This window comes from Symsagittifera roscoffensis, chromosome 6, assembly GCF_963678635.1.
Source record: "Symsagittifera roscoffensis chromosome 6, txSymRosc1.1, whole genome shotgun sequence".
Classification (NCBI taxonomy): domain Eukaryota; kingdom Metazoa; phylum Xenacoelomorpha; order Acoela; family Convolutidae; genus Symsagittifera; species Symsagittifera roscoffensis.
Genome location: NC_087067.1, coordinates 20,985,107 through 21,003,381, shown reverse-complemented (window position 1 = coordinate 21,003,381; position 18,275 = coordinate 20,985,107). Strand labels below are relative to the sequence as shown.

The 18,275-nt window shown below is 35.7% G+C and overlaps 1 protein-coding gene across 1 annotated transcript in view; it reads right to left on the bottom strand.

Moving 5' to 3' along the window:
• Positions 1-1,425: 1,425 nt before the first annotated feature.
• LOC134848517 (pre-mRNA-processing factor 17-like) overlaps positions 1,426-18,275 on the bottom strand; it is a 316,450-nt gene continuing 299,600 nt past the window's right edge. Inside the window, exons 3-10 of the mRNA XM_063866013.1 lie at positions 15,821-15,947; positions 15,450-15,541; positions 15,008-15,073; positions 14,589-14,721; positions 13,938-14,060; positions 7,155-7,270; positions 3,951-4,157; positions 1,426-1,654 (exon numbers count right to left, since the gene is read on the bottom strand). Coding sequence (XP_063722083.1) covers positions 1,556-1,654; positions 3,951-4,157; positions 7,155-7,270; positions 13,938-14,060; positions 14,589-14,721; positions 15,008-15,073; positions 15,450-15,541; positions 15,821-15,947 — 963 coding nt within the window. The 3' untranslated portion in view covers positions 1,426-1,555. The remainder of the gene's footprint in view (positions 1,655-3,950; positions 4,158-7,154; positions 7,271-13,937; positions 14,061-14,588; positions 14,722-15,007; positions 15,074-15,449; positions 15,542-15,820; positions 15,948-18,275) is intronic.

Genomic DNA, 18,275 nt, shown 5'->3' with positions numbered 1-18,275 from the left:
GCGAGCGAGCATGTTTATTTATGCTTTGCTTAGGCCATTTACAATAGCTTATTTATGCATATTTTTAGTGTTACTCAATTAAAATTAGTTTTTGAAGGTTAATTAACGCCATTGTGAGAACCAAAAACTTCAAAAACTGATTATCATTGAGCAACACTAAAATTCAGCATAAATAAGCTAGTGTCAACGGCTCAAACTAAGTATAAGCAAGCCTGCTCTCTCGCTTCACTCGCTCAAAGTTAGACGTAGAATCAAAAAATGAAAACCGGATTTTCTCGGCTCTGCAACTTTTTTTGATTTTTTGTTGTGGTTTGAATCATGACCGAACTGGCTTTAAGGCGATATAACGCGCCACACAGTCCGAATATAATTTGTGGTACCTGACTTTGCGTGTAAAAAAACTTAAACACAATCGAATACAAAATGCCTCCCCATTTTCTGAACAATAATCAGTTTGCCTGTTTTACTATGACCGTCGAATATGCCCAAGTTGTAGTTTTTTGTTCAGATCCTTTTTATCACACCACCGTCTTTTATTGTGTGTTTTAGGACTATTGTCAGATTATTCTGTGCTACTTGAACAGTAACCGGCTGTCCTTGTTTCATTTGGACTTAAATAGCAAAACTGAGCTTTCCTGCATTTGTTTCCTAAAGATAAACTTTTCTCAATGAATTGGGATTAAACAAATTTGAGCTTATGATCGAATTTCAAAACTTCATAGAAATCAATTATGGACTGTACGAGAACAGACCCAAACAGAGTGATAATAATTTGGGTTTTAGGGAGCATCAAAATGCAAGATGTGCAGAAACTTCAATAGTAGCGGAGTGTGTGAGTCAATGTCCTCTACACACATTCAGAGATCAATATAGTCGAAACTGCTACCCATGCTCTTCTGTTTGTGAAATGAGCCAAGGATGTACCGGTAACAGTTCTTCAGTGGGTGCGGGTGGTTGTAACACATGCAGGGGGATGGTGTTAGTTCACGCGGTTAACGAGACAGCTCAAATGTTTAGTTGGGAATGGGGCAAAAACAACACATGTGTAGCAGTAGATGCACCAAAGGGCGAAATACAAAGCAGCCCTGTAGATGCTTGTGGACGAAAATATCCTTTTGGGATGTTCGACACCAACGTGAACGATTGTCCTCGGGATTACTACCCTGCCCAAGCTGATATTTTATTTAGTTTTCAGCAAATTTGCGTCAAATGTCATCCGCAGTGCAACGGATGTTATAAAGCGGGGCCTTCTGGCTGCGAGAAATGTAAAAACGTCAGCTTGAACGGAAAATGTGTGGATTCATGTGACAGAAATTTTGAAGAGGTTAACGGCGAATGTATTCAAAGCTTTCTCATGTCATGAAATTTCGTTTAAATATATATTTCAGTTCATTGTAACCTTTTTGTACCTCTTAATTTAAACAATCAAATATCAAAACTTCACTTCATTCGATACGTCAACATAAAATAAACTGATAAAATAGTTCAAATTGTTTTTATCACAGTTTCATAGTTCAAATGTCATCGTTCTCTGTGTATTTTGCGACTCGTTTGTTCACATGAACATGCCCCTCGGATGTCTGCCTCTGGCAGCATGGTGTGGCTGGTGGGTACCCAGGGGCTGGTCATACACTTTGGAAAACTTCTGTGCATACTGAAACAACAGCGAGGCTTTTTCGTCATGAGAACTATATTTGACATCTCTAGCATTTTTGAACTTTGATCTGATTTAAGTTCTGATTAAGAAGCCAAAGTGCGCACTGAATAGGTGCAAAATTTGCTTTGTGTAAGTCTCTGGAAGTCTTTGAACCGTGTCTGTACCAAACAGTCCAAAACAGAACAGTCCTGTAAAAATTAGTCCGAAAAATCATATCAAAGTCAGAAAGAAAACATTCGCATTCGAAACAGTCCTAAAAATAACCTAAAATTCAGTCCGAAAAACAGTTCCATTGATAAAAGTGATCATTGTCCAGAGACTGATAACAAAAAACCGCTCGGATTAAAAAAACTTTTGCTCTGATTAAAAATGGTTCTAACTAATCCGAATGATCATTGAAAGCAAAAATCTGCAAAACATAAAAATAAACACATTTAAAAAACGGACTCTTTGATTAATCCAGTCAAAAACATACAAGTTGCCAATTGTTTCATTCTGAGTTACTAATTGTTGAATGGGATGCATATGATAACACCACCGAAAACTGTCAGACCACTCTTTCCTGGCGCTGCGCACAAAACAGTTGCAATGAACGTGTGCGTGCAAAAAAGGCTCCGTTGCAATCGTTAAAGATCATTGCCACTTCCCCGTAAAAAACGTAAACACAGGAAAGATCGAAAAGTATCTTCGGATGTAACAAAACGGCAGACTATTTTTAGAGTCCAGCGTAATGTTAACCGAGAAACAGCTGTTCATTTACCAAGATACTCTGCCAACCAACAAGCTGTAAAAAAAATTCACCGCAAAAAAGACCAATTATGAAGATCGGGTTTTTGTGTTCGCCACGTTATCTGGGCTAGACATACTTGGACTATGAGAAGATTGGTTCTGCGATGAAACGTCTTCGACTACTCCGAATGTATTTTGACAAATTTATACAATACAAGCTTTATAAGGACGCCTTATATCTCTTGTTTACGCTCTGCTTACCGACAAAAAAAATCAACTTATTGTCATCTCCTCAATGTTCTAAAATTGAGTCCAAAAACGCGTTACATTGATTTTGAAGTAGATGCGCGAAACTCAATCACAGCTACCCATCAGAGCGCTCAAATTCAATTTCGTTTCTTCATATGAGTAAACCATGTTAAAATTTTGTCGGCACGAATAAAGGAAACACAAGATCAAAGAAAGATCAAAGAGAGCGGCTTTATTGCTGAATCCACGTACCATTCTCAAAAAACACAGTTTGGCCTCGTAATGACGGAAAAGTTCCACTTGATTGACTCATTAGAAAACCACTTACAATTTAACTTTCTTTTAAAAAAACAATTGGTGCAGCCACTGTATTTGTTGGAGCAAAAAGTTTGAATGAGTCAACAATAGATGGTGAAATAAGGCACGGAGGTGGCGTTAGGCTTAAATATTTCAATTAATTTGAGGTATATTCAAAAGCAACATCGAAGAAACTCATTTTTTCAAACCTTTTTCGCGCAGTTTTCTTTTTACGTAACCTTAATTGAGTGAAACCGACGTAATAAAAAAACGTAATAAAACTATATTGATTGGAAGATGAAAATGATATTTGACAAACCCTCTTCTTATTTAGCCTATTAATAGGGATTGCGCGTTTGCAAGTTTACAGTTTAAATTATCGGAACAAGACGGATAAAATTCGGAATTTAAGCCTCGTTTTTCTAAAATTGGGTTTTTGGTGGAACATAACGATGACTCAACTTGCTAGGAGCTTTACCAGAACCTTTTGCAAGAGTCGGGCCCAAAATTTTACGACAAAATTTATCGTTATTGATTTTTAAGTCAATCAAAAATTTGTAGGTTAAAAAAAGATTAAGTATAATTCCAAAATTGGTATAAGTAAACTTCTTTTTGTTTGCTAGTCAAAAAATGTCAACTTAACTAAATAAAATAGCAATTTAAAAATGTTTTGCGCAATGTTTTAGAGATTATACTTCTCTAAAACTTCGTTGTGTCAGCAATTGAACCAGTAGTTTTGGCGTGATTTTTGATAGACCGAAAAGTCAATATTCACTGTTTTTGGGGTTAAATTTTGGGCCCGAATCTTGCAAAATTTTTTGCATCATATTATTTCTGCAAAAATTCTAAGCAAGTTTTGTCACCTTCACTTTTCGCCTTAAGTCAACTCAATATGAAAAAAACTTTCGTTTTAAATTTCATGTTTCATGTGTTGTCCGGATAATTTGAATCAGCACTGTACGTACTTGCATGAAAATGCTTTTGTGGTAGCTATCGTGGAATTCTGCGATAAGCTTACTTGATTCATAGTATTGCATCCCTTCATGACTGTTCCCAGGAAAGACAGCAGAGCCACTTCATTGTACTGCTGAACAAACTCCCCCTTGAACAACTCCTCCCCATTTGAACTTGACAGCCCATCACTGCAGATTATGTCTCCACTAGAGGTATTCGTGGCAATTAGAGGCAGCGTGTGACACAGAGAGTTGATTTCACGCAAGGTTTCCTAATTGCACGATAAACTCTTCGTCAATTCAATTCATTTTTAAGATAAAAACAATGTCAACCTGAAACATAGCTAACAGACAGTTAGAAAAGAGTCAATCAACGCAAGTAAACAGAAAAAAATGCTGACTTGTTTTTGAAAATTCTCACCTTTCGAATTTCAAAGAAAACAATAGATGCCCTCAAAGCTCTTTGACTTTCTTGAACAGTTTGTATTAGCCATTCAAAATAAAAGTAACCCAATTTGAGAAACTGGATCAATAGGTAATAATTTTATTTCGCTGGGAAATCTGAACTAAATTCCAGTTTCGAAACTAGAGGCCGATCACGTTTTTCTTGACCTTTACACGTTTACTCTTCGATAAGGGAGTTTGCCTTTCTTTTAACAAAAAAAATGAACAGAAAAGAAACCTAAAGTCGAAGCGCAAAAAAAATAATTTGAGCCTGAACAAATTTTCACAAAATTTTCCAAAAAATCATCGCGACCTATATAAGAGTCTGAACTATGTTGATCGACTCTTTATCAGTTTTGAACCTCTATGCCATAACTTCCCAAATGGCATAGAAAAAAATCACTTTCCAAATGGCATAAACAATTTCAATCAATGTGAGAAAACTGAGGTGTGAAAAAGTTAGATCTTTCCAGACAGTTTTCACGCATTATTTTGTTCAATTGTCAACAAATTACAAATCACTCAACAACATTAATTTCAAGCTGAATTATCAGATTCTTAACAACTGAGCCAAATTGAAATTTTTAAAAGGGAACGGGTACGGGTTGCACTTTGTATAATGACGGATACTTTTATCAAAAAAATCTAAGCACCAACCAAATTCTTTTCCGGTTTTGTACTGAAACTGAATACGAGCTCCAGTCTCAATTCAAATATTGAAATGGATACCTTGTTAACTCATCCCATATGCCCGACTAAAACCGCTATAAAGATCTTTTTAACAACAAAAATTCTTTCGGAGTCGAGTCAGTTGCCCAAAGTTACGAAACAATTGTAGCCGGAACCAGCCGAGTCAGTTGCCAAAAATTACGAAACAATTGTAGCCGGAACCAGCGATACAAGTCTCTTCTCAATCAGAAATGTAAAATCGACACTGTACTGTATCGACAACTATATACAAGGATGTCGAAAATGCCAAGAAATATCGAATCGTTAAGATTTCGAGATGAAAGGGCACAAACGCAGGATGGAAAAATAAAATTTGTTAAAAGGCGACAGAGAGTGCGGTACTGTTATTGCTTCTAGCGAGTGGAATTTAAAAGCTCTTTCGAAACGTAGAATATTTCTTCCTGAAGAAAATTTTGAATCCTCACCGAAATTTTTTTACCAAGTAAACGTTATTTCTGAGTAATTGGAGAATCGAAAATTCCCGTGGTTTGGTTTGTGTTGCAGAATGTGTGTTGCAATTTATTCGAAAATTAATTGCCATAGATTTCTTACCAGTGCTTTTTTGTCCGCCAAAAATTTCAAGAGTTACTCCAAGAAGCATCGACAAGATTACTGGTTTCACATTTTCCAAATCTTTGTGTAAACTATTTCGAGGCAACTTGGTTACATCAATTTCCACCAAACATCCACAGCGTTTATGCTAGACAGAGCAACCTGAGACCAATAAAAGCACATGAAGGCTACAACAATCGATTCGAATTGGGTTACCAAGTTGATGTTCTTCAACGTTAAAAAAAAATGGAAAAACCTAAACACAATGATTTGCAACGTGAAACAGATACGAAGCCCGATCTCGCTTGTAAAAAATAAAAACCAACTTATTTCTTTCTTTCTGTTGAATATTCCGGTTAGTTCCGAAATTAATTTAAATCTTACTGCCACTTTTCAAAAGACTATGTATGCCATTTGGCAAATTTACAAATTTTGAATCATTTGGGATTTTTTTTGAAGTCTATGCCAAATGGTAATTTTCAAACTTTCATGCCATTTGTTAATTGAGCCATTTTGGACGCAACCCATAACAACCCCCTGTGTGTATACTAGAGAAAAAAGTAACGCAACTGAAAAAAATAACTGACTGAAAAAAATTATAAAGCAAAAGCATTTTCTGGTTCTTTTAGGGTAGCAGCTGTTAATTTGGTTTTGATTGAGGCAATTGTTTATCTCAAATAAAAACGTTTTTTTTTTATACAAAAAGGTGAATTGAAACCCCAAAATACTACTTTCATTTCTGAAAAACTATGTGACATTTTGATTTGGAGCTGTAAGCTTCTGATTTTCCATTTTTTGTGATACTTTGCACAAAAATTCACCAAGACTAACAAACTTCCAAAATCCAAATGAAAACTTAATGTACTCACTGGTAGAATCTGGTTCAAAAAGTCCACATTTCTGTTATCTGTATCAGTTTTTCAATGGCTTAAAAATTAATTTAGTTCAAACTACTTTAGATCAAACAGTTTAGTTATGTTCATACTTGTTGTTTTCACACATATATTGAAAATATTTCATGTCTAAAGGAATCCTACAAACTGTTTGGTTGCGTTACTTTCTTTCTCCAGTATATAGGTGGTCATTCTCTAAGGTTTGAAAGACTTTTTTAATCTGAATAGAGTGCAATTTAAGATGACGACGATAATGGGGGGCGCAACCAACAGGTAGCGTTGACTTACGTTCAGAACATTTCAAATGTTTCAGAGTTCATTTTAAACGTAAATGTAGAGAAATATATTTTTGCTTTCAATGGTTTCTTAAGTGCTAACGATTTTTAATCGACGGCAATTTGATTTTTCACGCCCCGTATTACGAATTAGACAGACATTTTCAGAGCCAAAGCACGTTGAGAAAAATTGTCTATCAGTCTCGAATGGATAGATGTTCTCATGCAGCACCAAGAAACCTTTGGTTGTTGAAACGTTTGTATTCGTTATAAGGATTGCATCTTCCCTTCTCAAACCGTTTGGCCACAGTACTTATTTGGTCGAACTTCTCGAAATTTGGTCGAAGCTAATCATAAAAATCACATGGCCACTTGCCTGATCAGCCGGTCCCAATTCGCCCCTCTGGACTGCCCTTATGTAGTCCAGAATGAGTCTCACTCTGCTGTGCAACATCTTCACTGCACTGTGGTGCCCCATGTACTGGTCACAGACTGAAAAGAAAAAACCTTTAAGAAAAAAAACTGATATTTGAACCAATGCAAAATGAACATCACTTTGAATTTGGATAGGCACGCAATTTTTGTGAACCTAGCCTACAGACATGTAAAAAAAGTGTCAACGAACGGAAAACCAAAAAACGACTGACTATTTTTGAGCATGCTAAAAAATATAAGGCCTTAAAGCGCTGCGACCTTCAACAATCTTTCAGGTTGAAACTAATTAAATTTGAGAAAACTAGATCAATAGTTAATTTTTTCGAAATCTTAAAATCAAAATAGTCGACAGTGCAAATCTTTCACGTTTTTGGGGCCATTTGCAATTCCATTATGGAGAGCGTGATTTGACTTCGATGAAAAATGAATTTGGATATGATTTTAAAAAATCAATGCAAAAAAATTGAGCTCATCGTATTCAGTCGAAAATATTAAATAAGTCTTAATTAAAATCAGTAAAACACAACTGATTAACAAATACATTTACATATTGTAGTTTCTCATGGAAAATCAATTAGAATCCGAAATTTCATTCCGGTCAAATGGTTCGTAGCAATATCAGTGATTTGTAAGCCAAGTTACAGAACCGTACTAATAGCGCTTATATTCCGAGACCTCTCAGAGATTTGTCCCAATAAACATGATTGGCAAATACATTTACAAATTGTAGTTTCTCAAGAACCTGTCAGGGAAATGCCGCATATATTTTCTTTCATCAGATAATTGCCGACTGGGTTTCGCGCTCTCAATTTTGCTTCGCTATACTCTGATCGAGATGGAATTATACTTGAAAGAATATGGTTGCCATCTCTCGATATAATTCGGTAAAGTTTTTCGTCCTCTTTCCTTACTAAGTCGTTGATTGAGACAAACCCTTGAATAACGCCTGCATCAACAGCCCTCCTCTGGACTCGGTCTATCTTGTCGAGCAAATATTGGGGTGCGCCCCCCATACTTGAATACCATACAATATGATGGGCATAACAAGCTGATTGTAGAGAAGATTGAGTTCAGTTTTGGTGTATCCAAGGTTTTTCAGTTTAATCAGCAGAAACAGCTGCGACTAGGCTTTTTTGGTTGCCTTTGTTATGTGAGGTTCAAACGAGAGTTTATCGGTGAACGTGATGCCTAGAATTTAAAGTTTGTCGGTGATCTCAATGTCATGAACAGGTTGGATAGTAACTGAGTGAGATAATTTGATCTGAACTTCTTTGGATTTCTCGTAGTTCAAGATAAGATTATTGGATTCACGCCGTTCCATGATGCGACTGATGGCTTAATTTGCCGAGTCAACTCCATGTTTACCACCGATGCAGGGGGGTGTTGTCATCCGCAAACTTTGCAGATGTCGCCAGGGTTTGAGTAACTTGACAGTCGTCATATGAAAGATTGAAACACGGGGGACCCATCACAGTCCCCTGCGGTACACCACTATTGGTACTGCTCGTTGATTATCTCTGGTTGTCATAAAGAACAAACTGTTTCCGGTGCATCAAAAAAGAACGAATCAAGAATATAGGGATTCACACTCGGGACAACTTTAGATAATTGTGAGATTATGAGATGATGTGGCACTCTGCCAAAGGCTTTGCTAAGATCCAAAGAAAAGATTCGGATATAATCGCATCCCTGTTTCTCGAGAGACTTGCAGTCATCCATTAATTTAATGAGCGCACAACTAGTCGAAGATTTGTTCCTGAAACCAAATTGGTTCTTATTCAGCCACAAATTGTATGAATTGGAAACAAACTGATCGTATACGAATCTTTCAAAAATCCGAGCCAGTATCGGGGTAACAGATCTGGGCCGAAGCATGTTGCATTGAGTGATAACTTTTGACTTCGGAATGGGTACTTTAGATAACTTGAACACATCAGGAAAGATTTGATATCGAATACAAAGGTTATAGAGATGATGTAACGGTTCAGCCAGATTGTGTGCATTTTCTCTGATAAACCAATGTGGAAGATTGTCATGCCCAGCCGCAGTGATCTTGACCCGCTTTAGATAATTATAAACATGCAGCTCTAGTTGAGGTAACTCTGATGAAGTACAATCTAGGAAAATAGGATCTTGATAGTTGGTAACAGTGGATATACTGCAGAAGTACTTATTCATTTTTTCTGCTGAGAAAGGAATGCGTAATACTTCTTTCTGCTTCCGACCAGACAAGGTGTTGACTTTTTCCACCACTTAGCTGACCCTTTAGCTTTTTTGTCCGAGGCAATATTGCTAACAAGCAGGGCACTGATTTGCGAGGATACGAGATCGGCATCACGATGTTTGTGTCTTCTCATCAGCTGCTGTTTTTTCTTCAATAGGAGTTTCACTAGTGTGCTCATGCAGGGTGGGTCTTTATTGGAAAGCTTAACGGTTTCGAGTGGGCAATATAAATTGTATAGATCAAACAGAGTATCGATCATATAGTCCGACGCAATCTGAGGGTCTTCGATCAAAAGAAGGGGACTGAAATCAAATTCATCCAAAGCGAGGTTAAATTGGCATCTTTTGTGATGTCGTTGATCACGGAAAGACACCTTACGCCGTACTGTAGGTATGGGAACTCTAGATTCGACAACAAGTGCTAAGGGTCTGTCTTCATTGTAGTCTTCATATAGAAGCATTGCATCACTAGTGCCTTCTGCGATACCATGACGTAATCAAACTGCGATCGCTTATGGGTGACACCCGTGAAAACTGAGTGTATCCCAAGAGAAGATTCTTTTGCGCCAGTGTCGAAGTCGTTGAAATCGCCACCAATGATGAACGCTGCGTGTGGGTACTGTCTAAGAAATTCGTCGAACGTTTTTGTGAGATAGTCTAAATAGTCTTCCTTTCTATTGATCAATGGAGGATAATAAACAACACAGAGGATATGTGGGGAGGTATGTCGACGAGGAGCCACAACACTTCAAACAAGTTGCAGTTGTTAGGTGTGAGTTTTTTAACAATGAATGTAGATCGAATGTAGGCACAAACCCCACCTCCAATTGACTTGTTTGAGTTTTCGTGGTTACAGTCATGACGAAGTCGAATATAATCGGGAATGTATATATAGGAGTCTTCGATTTCGCTTTTCAGCCATGTTTCTGTTAGACAACAAACGTCGATATTATGATGTGCCAGGTCTAAGGAGAGGGCACATCATAATATCGATGTTTGTTGTCTAACAGAAACATGGCTGAAAAGCGAAATCGAAGACTCCTATATATACATTCCCGATTTTATTCTACTTTGTCATGACCGTAACCTCATGACCGCAACTTCGTCATGACCGCAACTTCAAGGAAAAATAAAGAAAAATACTGAGTTACGTTAGATGACAATTCAATAGAGTAAAAAACTAATTTTAAGTATCTTGGGAATATTTGTGCTCGGGGTGGCTTTTTCACAAGACAAATTTAGATTTTAAATTAGCAAATTGTAAAGCAATTTTCTAAGATCCGAAAACTATATTCCTGTGCTCAACTCAGAAAAAAAACATACTTCACCTTTGGTCATTTTTCATTACAAGTTATAGCAGTTTGATAACGCTTGCTAATCGCGTACGCGGAGGCTTACACGTCTTAGAAATCGTTCCAAATTGAATTGAGAAACACTTTATGTCCATTTAAAACTTTGATATCTGCGAAAAAATCAGTTTGTACTTTAAATAGTTTTTGGAAAAAATCTTAAAAACTTTTTTGAAATAATAATTTTCATTTGTTTGAAAAAGTTATCCAGTTTAAAAAAAACACTATTTCATGGAACAAAGAAGAAATTCGGAACATTTAGGGCTTCACTCTGATACGAGCTGTCTTCTTGAACTTAGCTTGACCTTAATTTGCGACAGCCCCTGCCTTATATTGGCCTTTTAATAAGGTCTACTGATGGCTCCTCAGCAAACACAAGAGAGAAAACGTCAAAAAGAAGTCCTAAAAGATAATTTATACTTAGAGTCGAAGCTGCGCTCCGCACCACTTGTGATATAAAACAAGCAAGACGCTACGCTAATCAAAATGAATAAGGCTAATTTTGAAACACATAAATGCCAAAACGACAGAGACGACAATACCGTAACAGAAGCCCTTTAAGCCGAAAAAAATCAACAAGACTTAATCAACAAGTCCCCGTCACCCTCAAAACACACACATCCGAAAAATTTTATTAGCTCGTCAAACAAAATGAGGCAAACTAAGCCGATATAATCTAGACCGAAATCTGTAAAGCGGAAAGAAGGATATATCGCGGAAAATTTTAAAAAGCCGAAAAAAATTCAAAAAAAAATTAAGATTAAAAAAATCTCAAGTATCAATCGCTCGCTCTCAAAATGTACAAATACAACCTCAAAATTTTAGCCCTAACAAGAGGCCACTAAGCCGATATAAAATAGGCCGAAACCTATCAAGCCGAAAAAAAGCAAAGCAAAAAATCGGTGTCATGGAAAATTTGAACTATAATTTATATTAAAATTTTAGCCATTTTTGCAATGCAAAAGAAAGCATAGAAATTATGCGCTTATTGACACGACTCAAAATTAGGTCACTAAGCTGGTAAATTATCAGCCAAAATCGATAGAGTTGAAAAGATTTTGAAGCGAAAAAAAAAACAAAAAAAAAAGAAAAATACGAAGTCAAGCAGAAGTAAATCAGAACACTAAACGCAACTTTAATGTAAATTAGGTAAATTAAAACAAAATTTTACGATATGGCAACTAAGCCGAGCAAAGCATTAGACACATACTATACAATTTTTTTGAAAAGTACAAGTTCTCGCTTAAAAAACAGGTTCTGTCTGATTCGAGGACCAGGACCTTTGCCGACCCAGGAGTATTCGTTCCCTCCAGACCAAATGTGCCGTAGACGCAAAGAATTTTGGATTCTTTATGAATTGAACCTATATTTACCATAGCTAATTTTGACCATTCTGTGAACGAAGTTATTTAGGAAAAAACTAGTACCCAATTGCAATACCATCGCTTATCGCAAAGGTAAAAATAAACAGAGGCGAAGCTTCTAGCGAGAATATGAAAAAAGCAGCTTTATAAACAGCAATAAGAAACATTAGAAATCAGCCTCGATTTGGTTAAAAAAATAGGCGACGTCTGAGATTCGAACCTGGGACTTAAATATTCAGAATCGCACACACTAACCACTCAGCCACGACGCTTAATAGGCGCTAAATACAAGCCACGAGTAAAGCAGAGAACAGATGCTATGCAATTTTTAATACTACAGTGAAATTTCCACATAAGAGAACACTTTTATTTGCGAGTTAGGTCAGAAAAAAGAGAAGATTCGTAAGGATACACTAAGCTGACGGCTAGTGTAATAGGAAAAGGTAAATATAAGGCTTAAAAACAAAAACTTGCTATATACCGTTATCAAACAACCGGCCTGGAAATCACGAGTCTCACGTCCTCGTATCTCGTTTAAAAACACGCAGAAACTTGCCACTTATAAATGGAACACTTGCTCAAATAGAACACTTGCTATAAAATAGCAAATGCTATGCAGCAAAAGTACCACCAAATACGCACTTTTTTAACGAACTGGATTAGAAAAAAATTAAGCGTAAAATAACTCTACGCTCGTTCGTGTAATTACGACATAGGTTAAACCTCACCAACTCACTAAAACTTAATTTTTAATCAAATTTAATTAAATCCTTAACTCAAAAAAAGAGAAGAGGCAAAAATGATTTCTACGTTTGTTTCCACAATTTATTTGAATAAAAACTACTTTTCTTTAATAGCAAGAATCAGTAGGCTTCAGTTTACACAAAAGCTTCGGCAACAACAGGAACGATAACGAGAAGACTCCGGCTGAAAAAAAAACATAAAAAGTTTCAAGAATGCAGTTTTCCTACAACAAAAATTTTCAGTAAAATGTTAATGCACTGCTGCTACTTTTGCATTCTTTGAAAATAATTATCGGGAAATAAAACTATCGGGAAATAAAATCCTAACAAACTGTGGTATATGAACTAATTTAAATTGAATTATCCGGTCAAAAGGATCATAATAGCATGAAACTCTGAATGGGCGTGTTTCTTAGATTTTGACAAAAGATATGACAAAAAATAGATCAGATCGAAAAATGTTTCGTCAGATTTAACCAGGAGGAATTTGTGCAAAACACGGACCCATAAATTTCCCCTCAAAAATGGGTTTATAAAATAAAAAACGAACAGCCTGATTTGGCTACCAGGCAAAAATGTGTTACGCTTGCCTTGACATTATTACGCTTGCCATTAGCAAGCGTTATCAAATCGAAATATAGACTTTTATAGGGTTACCAACTACTTTAACAAAATCAGTTGAATCAGTTAGTGTCATGATGGCTACACAACATATTGTATGGTATCATAATTCTTTTGAGCATTTCAATTTAAATCGCCATTCCTTTCGAATTTTCATTGTTAGTTGTAAATCAACTTTTATTTTTAATATCATTTTTCGCGTATTATTTTCATTTTAGTTGATCCATAATTCGTTGTTTGAAGGATCAAATTTTCTAAAAACTATTTGTGCTTCAGGATACATCGAAATATGAAATTTTTATGGCTCAAATTTGATAAAATTGAGCCAAATTTGATAAAATTTCTGAAAACTATTTTTGCTTCAGGATACATCGAAATATAAAATTTTTATGGCTCAAACATGATAAAATCAAATTTGACCTACTTGTTGATGTAGGTTCTGTTACTGTGATGTTGCTGCCTATATTCTCCCCTGTGCCTGGCAATCCACCCGCTCCTCCCCCTAAGGATCCCAAAGTAGCCACTGTTGTCTTCCTCGACTGGTGAACTGCAAAATATAATTACAGTAAGAATATTTAAACCACAAGCGTAATTAAGCTATTATACAAACTGAAATCATCTTTTCTTCAAATTACAGCAAATTGAACAAAGTTGCACAATTTTGCTACCAATTATGCAAAAAAGAGAGAGCTTCAAATCTATTTCTCAGAACTTCCTTCCTTTATGAAACCGTTCAAAGCTTAACTTTATTATAATTTCAAAGTTTATTTTAAGGCCTGTATTGCCAGTCAATGCAGTTTTTTCTAGCGCCTAAGTTTTCAGTTTTTTTCTAGTGAAAACATTCAGTTTTTTCTAGCGCCTAAGTTTTCAGTTTTTTTCTAGTGAAAACATTCAGTTTTTTCTAGCGCCTAAGTTTTCAGTTTTTTCTAGTGGAAATATTCAGTTTTTTCTAGCGACTAAGACTGCGCTACGACGCTTCATATGCAACCTCAAAGATCGCATAAAAAAGGGTTTTTCCTGAATCAAGAAAGTTTGCCCCAGGTCGAATGTTTTAATTACTATTACATTATTTCACCTGTGGAGACTCTAGCGACATGATCCACTCCTATCCTTTCTGCCTCATCTGTTGCTAGTGCGTATGGTAACTTCAGGAAAGAGATTTTGTCCCCGTCCGAAGACACACACCCTTCCCATAATGTCAAGGGCAACTGAAAAAAAAAATGAAGAATTCAACATCAACAAAAAATACATAATTGGCAAATTTGACAAATAGCTTGTCTATAAATCAACAATCATTACAATTAGGTGTTAGGCGGGGTGTCACGAATAATTTTGTCATAAAACTGTCTAAGAAATTTCTGTCAAAATTTTATTACACCTGAATTTGGATTGTTGTTTTACCAAACACTTATTGTGGCTGTATTATCGATGTCTCTGTTTTATACAAATGACAAATGGCTGAAATTTCTCTGGCATATAATGTTTTGTTTTTACCTCTGATGCTGAAGATTGAAGTGGCGACAATTTCAATAGTACAGGGTTCTCGTTGATTTCCATGAACTGAAACGAAAAACTATCTTTTTGCAACAACAACAACAAAAAAATCATTTAGATGCTCCATATTATGCAAAGGATAGAATCGAATGATTTTCTTCTATTCAGTTTAGTACATATTAGAAGAGGGAGCAAATTTTCTTCTCAACATCAGAATAACTTATTTCTCCCAACTGTTCGCTGCATATTGTAAAACTTGTAAAACAGGTTGCACGAATACATCTACCGATTAATATAATCGTAATGCAAGGTTACGTCATCTCAATTTGGTTACGTCACATCCTTGCTTGCCGCCTGGCAGTTTAAAAAATAAATTAATAAATAAATTATTGCTACTTCAAAAATTATGAAGGCTATGTCTTAGTAGCAACTGAACTTCTACCTGTCTATGAATCTGTGAGTCATGTTCGTCGTCTGGCTCCCCTCCTGTCGTGTACCAGCCGAGACATTCCAGGTCTCCGAACACCTCCTTAACTGCAACACAAAACTGAAAATTGTCTCGAGATTAAATTAGCAACCCAGTCTTTTCAAAATCATTTACTTTATAGAAGAACTAGGGAGTTAATGATTAATTTAAGCAGTTCTCTATAGAAACTTACGACTGTGAATCGACTAAGATAAGCCCAAAATGAAACCTATAGACTGAGGCTGCAATCCTAAATCTACATGAGCGGAATAATCAGATACTAAATTGCATTTTATTGTCGATGAAAACACGATCTTCTGGAAAGGTGAACAACTTTGACCACTCACACTTTTCAGCTTTGGTCTGGTAGTATCCCATGTCAATCTGGGAAGTGCCTTCGAGAAGACAGAGCTCGAAAGAGGTGCTCATCTCAATTTTTCTCCCGTCCTGTTTGCCATACAAAGCCCCGTACACCTAAAAATGAAACAAAAACAAATGGTACGTATAATCAAATTATAATTATCGGATATAATCAATTTCATTTATACATAGAAGCGAAGCTGAGCTTCGCACCACTTGCGATTCAAATGAAATGCCTAAGTTTAAAAGATAGGTTTCAAACGAAAAGTAAGAAAATAAATGTATTGAAGAAATCGTAGGCTAAAAAATGAAGTAATATCTTATTTAAAATTTTATAGAAGTCAATTACCTAAAACATAAGAAGGATTGGAGCTACACAAAGTCTATTCTGTTCTCTCTCAAGAGAAATAGATAGAAAAGATTTAAAAAACTCAGTCAACTGATCAAAAATTTCCTTATGGAGTTACAAAAAAAATGCTTTAAAATATAAAACCAATTAATCTGCATGTCCTACATGCAAACTTGAGGATAGGGAAAAACCCTATCCGTAGCATGCTATAAACTAAGATAACAATGAAAAACAAAATTTAAAAACCAAAAATTCCAAAAAAACGACTGCAGAAATTAACAAATTGCCATAAAAACAATTTGTAGAAAATCTATGAAAACTTTAAAAAACAAACAAAAACATCCCAAAGACATCAAACTTATCAAATATGAAAAGTTGATAAAAACGATTGCAACAAAAAACACCCGTTTATGAAACAAAACACATGAAAATTCTTTAAATTTCAAAAAAATTAAGCCGGAAAGAACCACATTCTTGAATATCGTACGACACTTGCCACATTCTTTTGTAGACAAAACAGTCAAGTCAAAAATGCAAAAAAAAATCATCCACGAAATATATTTGTTTTAGAAAATTATTGACGAATTAGCACAACACGGTATTAAATCGATTTCACATGAAATTTTATAATTCTGTAACACACCAAACTAAATAAAACTAAGACTAGCTCCGCGCACTTTTAGTGCAAAAACATCCAGAAACCATACATCGAAAAAATTGAGAATTTAATTTTAAAAAATTCTAACAGAAAAATTCTTTTTTTTTCTGCCAGAATGTTTCTGCGAGTAAAATGATGAAAAAATATGGATTGAATTTATCCTCTTGAAAAGGAATTGAAATTATTTAGTAATTGAAGGAAACAGTTTATGAGCATTCAAGGCGATAAATTCGGTCAAAAAATTATTCATAAGTTTAAGTGCGAAAAATTATTTAGCCTTCTAACCTAGATAAATAACATTCAAATGAGCGATGAAATTGGCTGGTAAAAAGAAAGCGGAAACAAAGCCGACAAAAAATGAAGCGACGAAGTCGAAAATTCAAAAAATACCAAAGAAATATCATTAAAAATCTTAACTGCGAACTTGTTGGAACAACACTAATAAGGACGCACAGTGGGAGTAATAGACCAAAATTTAAAATTTCGCTGCAAACACGCACATACTTCATGCATGTTGTACTGCATGCATGCTGAAATCTGTAAACAAAGTTGTTTACGGGAAAAAGTCTAATACCCGATTACAATAGCCTTGCTTATCGCAAGGGTTAAGAGCTATGAAAATTACAGTTGAAATTCGACAACATTGATTTGATCCAGTTGGCGCACCAGTGAAGTACCATTTTTAACAATTTGATAACCTAATCACGTATACATGAAACATGCACTTGTAGTTTAATTATAATTAGGTTAAATTAAGTTTAATTTTTAGATCTGTGGTGAAATAGCAAAGCCTCTCAGTCGAATGGTCAGTAGTTCAAGGCCCTATATGACCTGTGCCCGTTGCTTAAGGAAGCGAGGTAACACTTCCCAGCCCGGAAAAAGAACGATTGGGCATGTTGGTCTTAATCGAGGGTACAGCAACGAATCGCCGTAATGAGATGAACAGCTCATTTTTTTGTCCTTTGCTTCCAGGATAAATGTCCTTAATTATCACTTAAAGTAGAAAACATTATTTCAGTACTGGTGCATCATTTGCCCCACGTTGAAATTACTGCCTTAAAACATATAGTTTCCATGAAGACCAGGCCGATATCAGATGCGCGTTCATCCGAATTGTTAACAGAGGCAAAGCTGCACTTTTTAAACAAGCTGAAAACGAAAGCTGACCTTTGAAAACTGCAAAAAAAAACTGCAAGAGAACACAGGACTGTACGCCTGAAAAAATTCCAGTCTAATGAGGAAAGCTAGAAGAGAAAACCTGAAACTTTCAAAAAAAAACTTAAATTTAAATGGAAGGCGAAGCTGCGTTTTCTCTTGCAGCTAGAAGAGAAAACCTGAAACTTAAAAAAAAATAAATTTAAATGGAAGGCGAAGCTGCGTTGCAAACACAAGCAACAAAACGGCAAACAAGGAAAAACGCATCAAATACACAAAA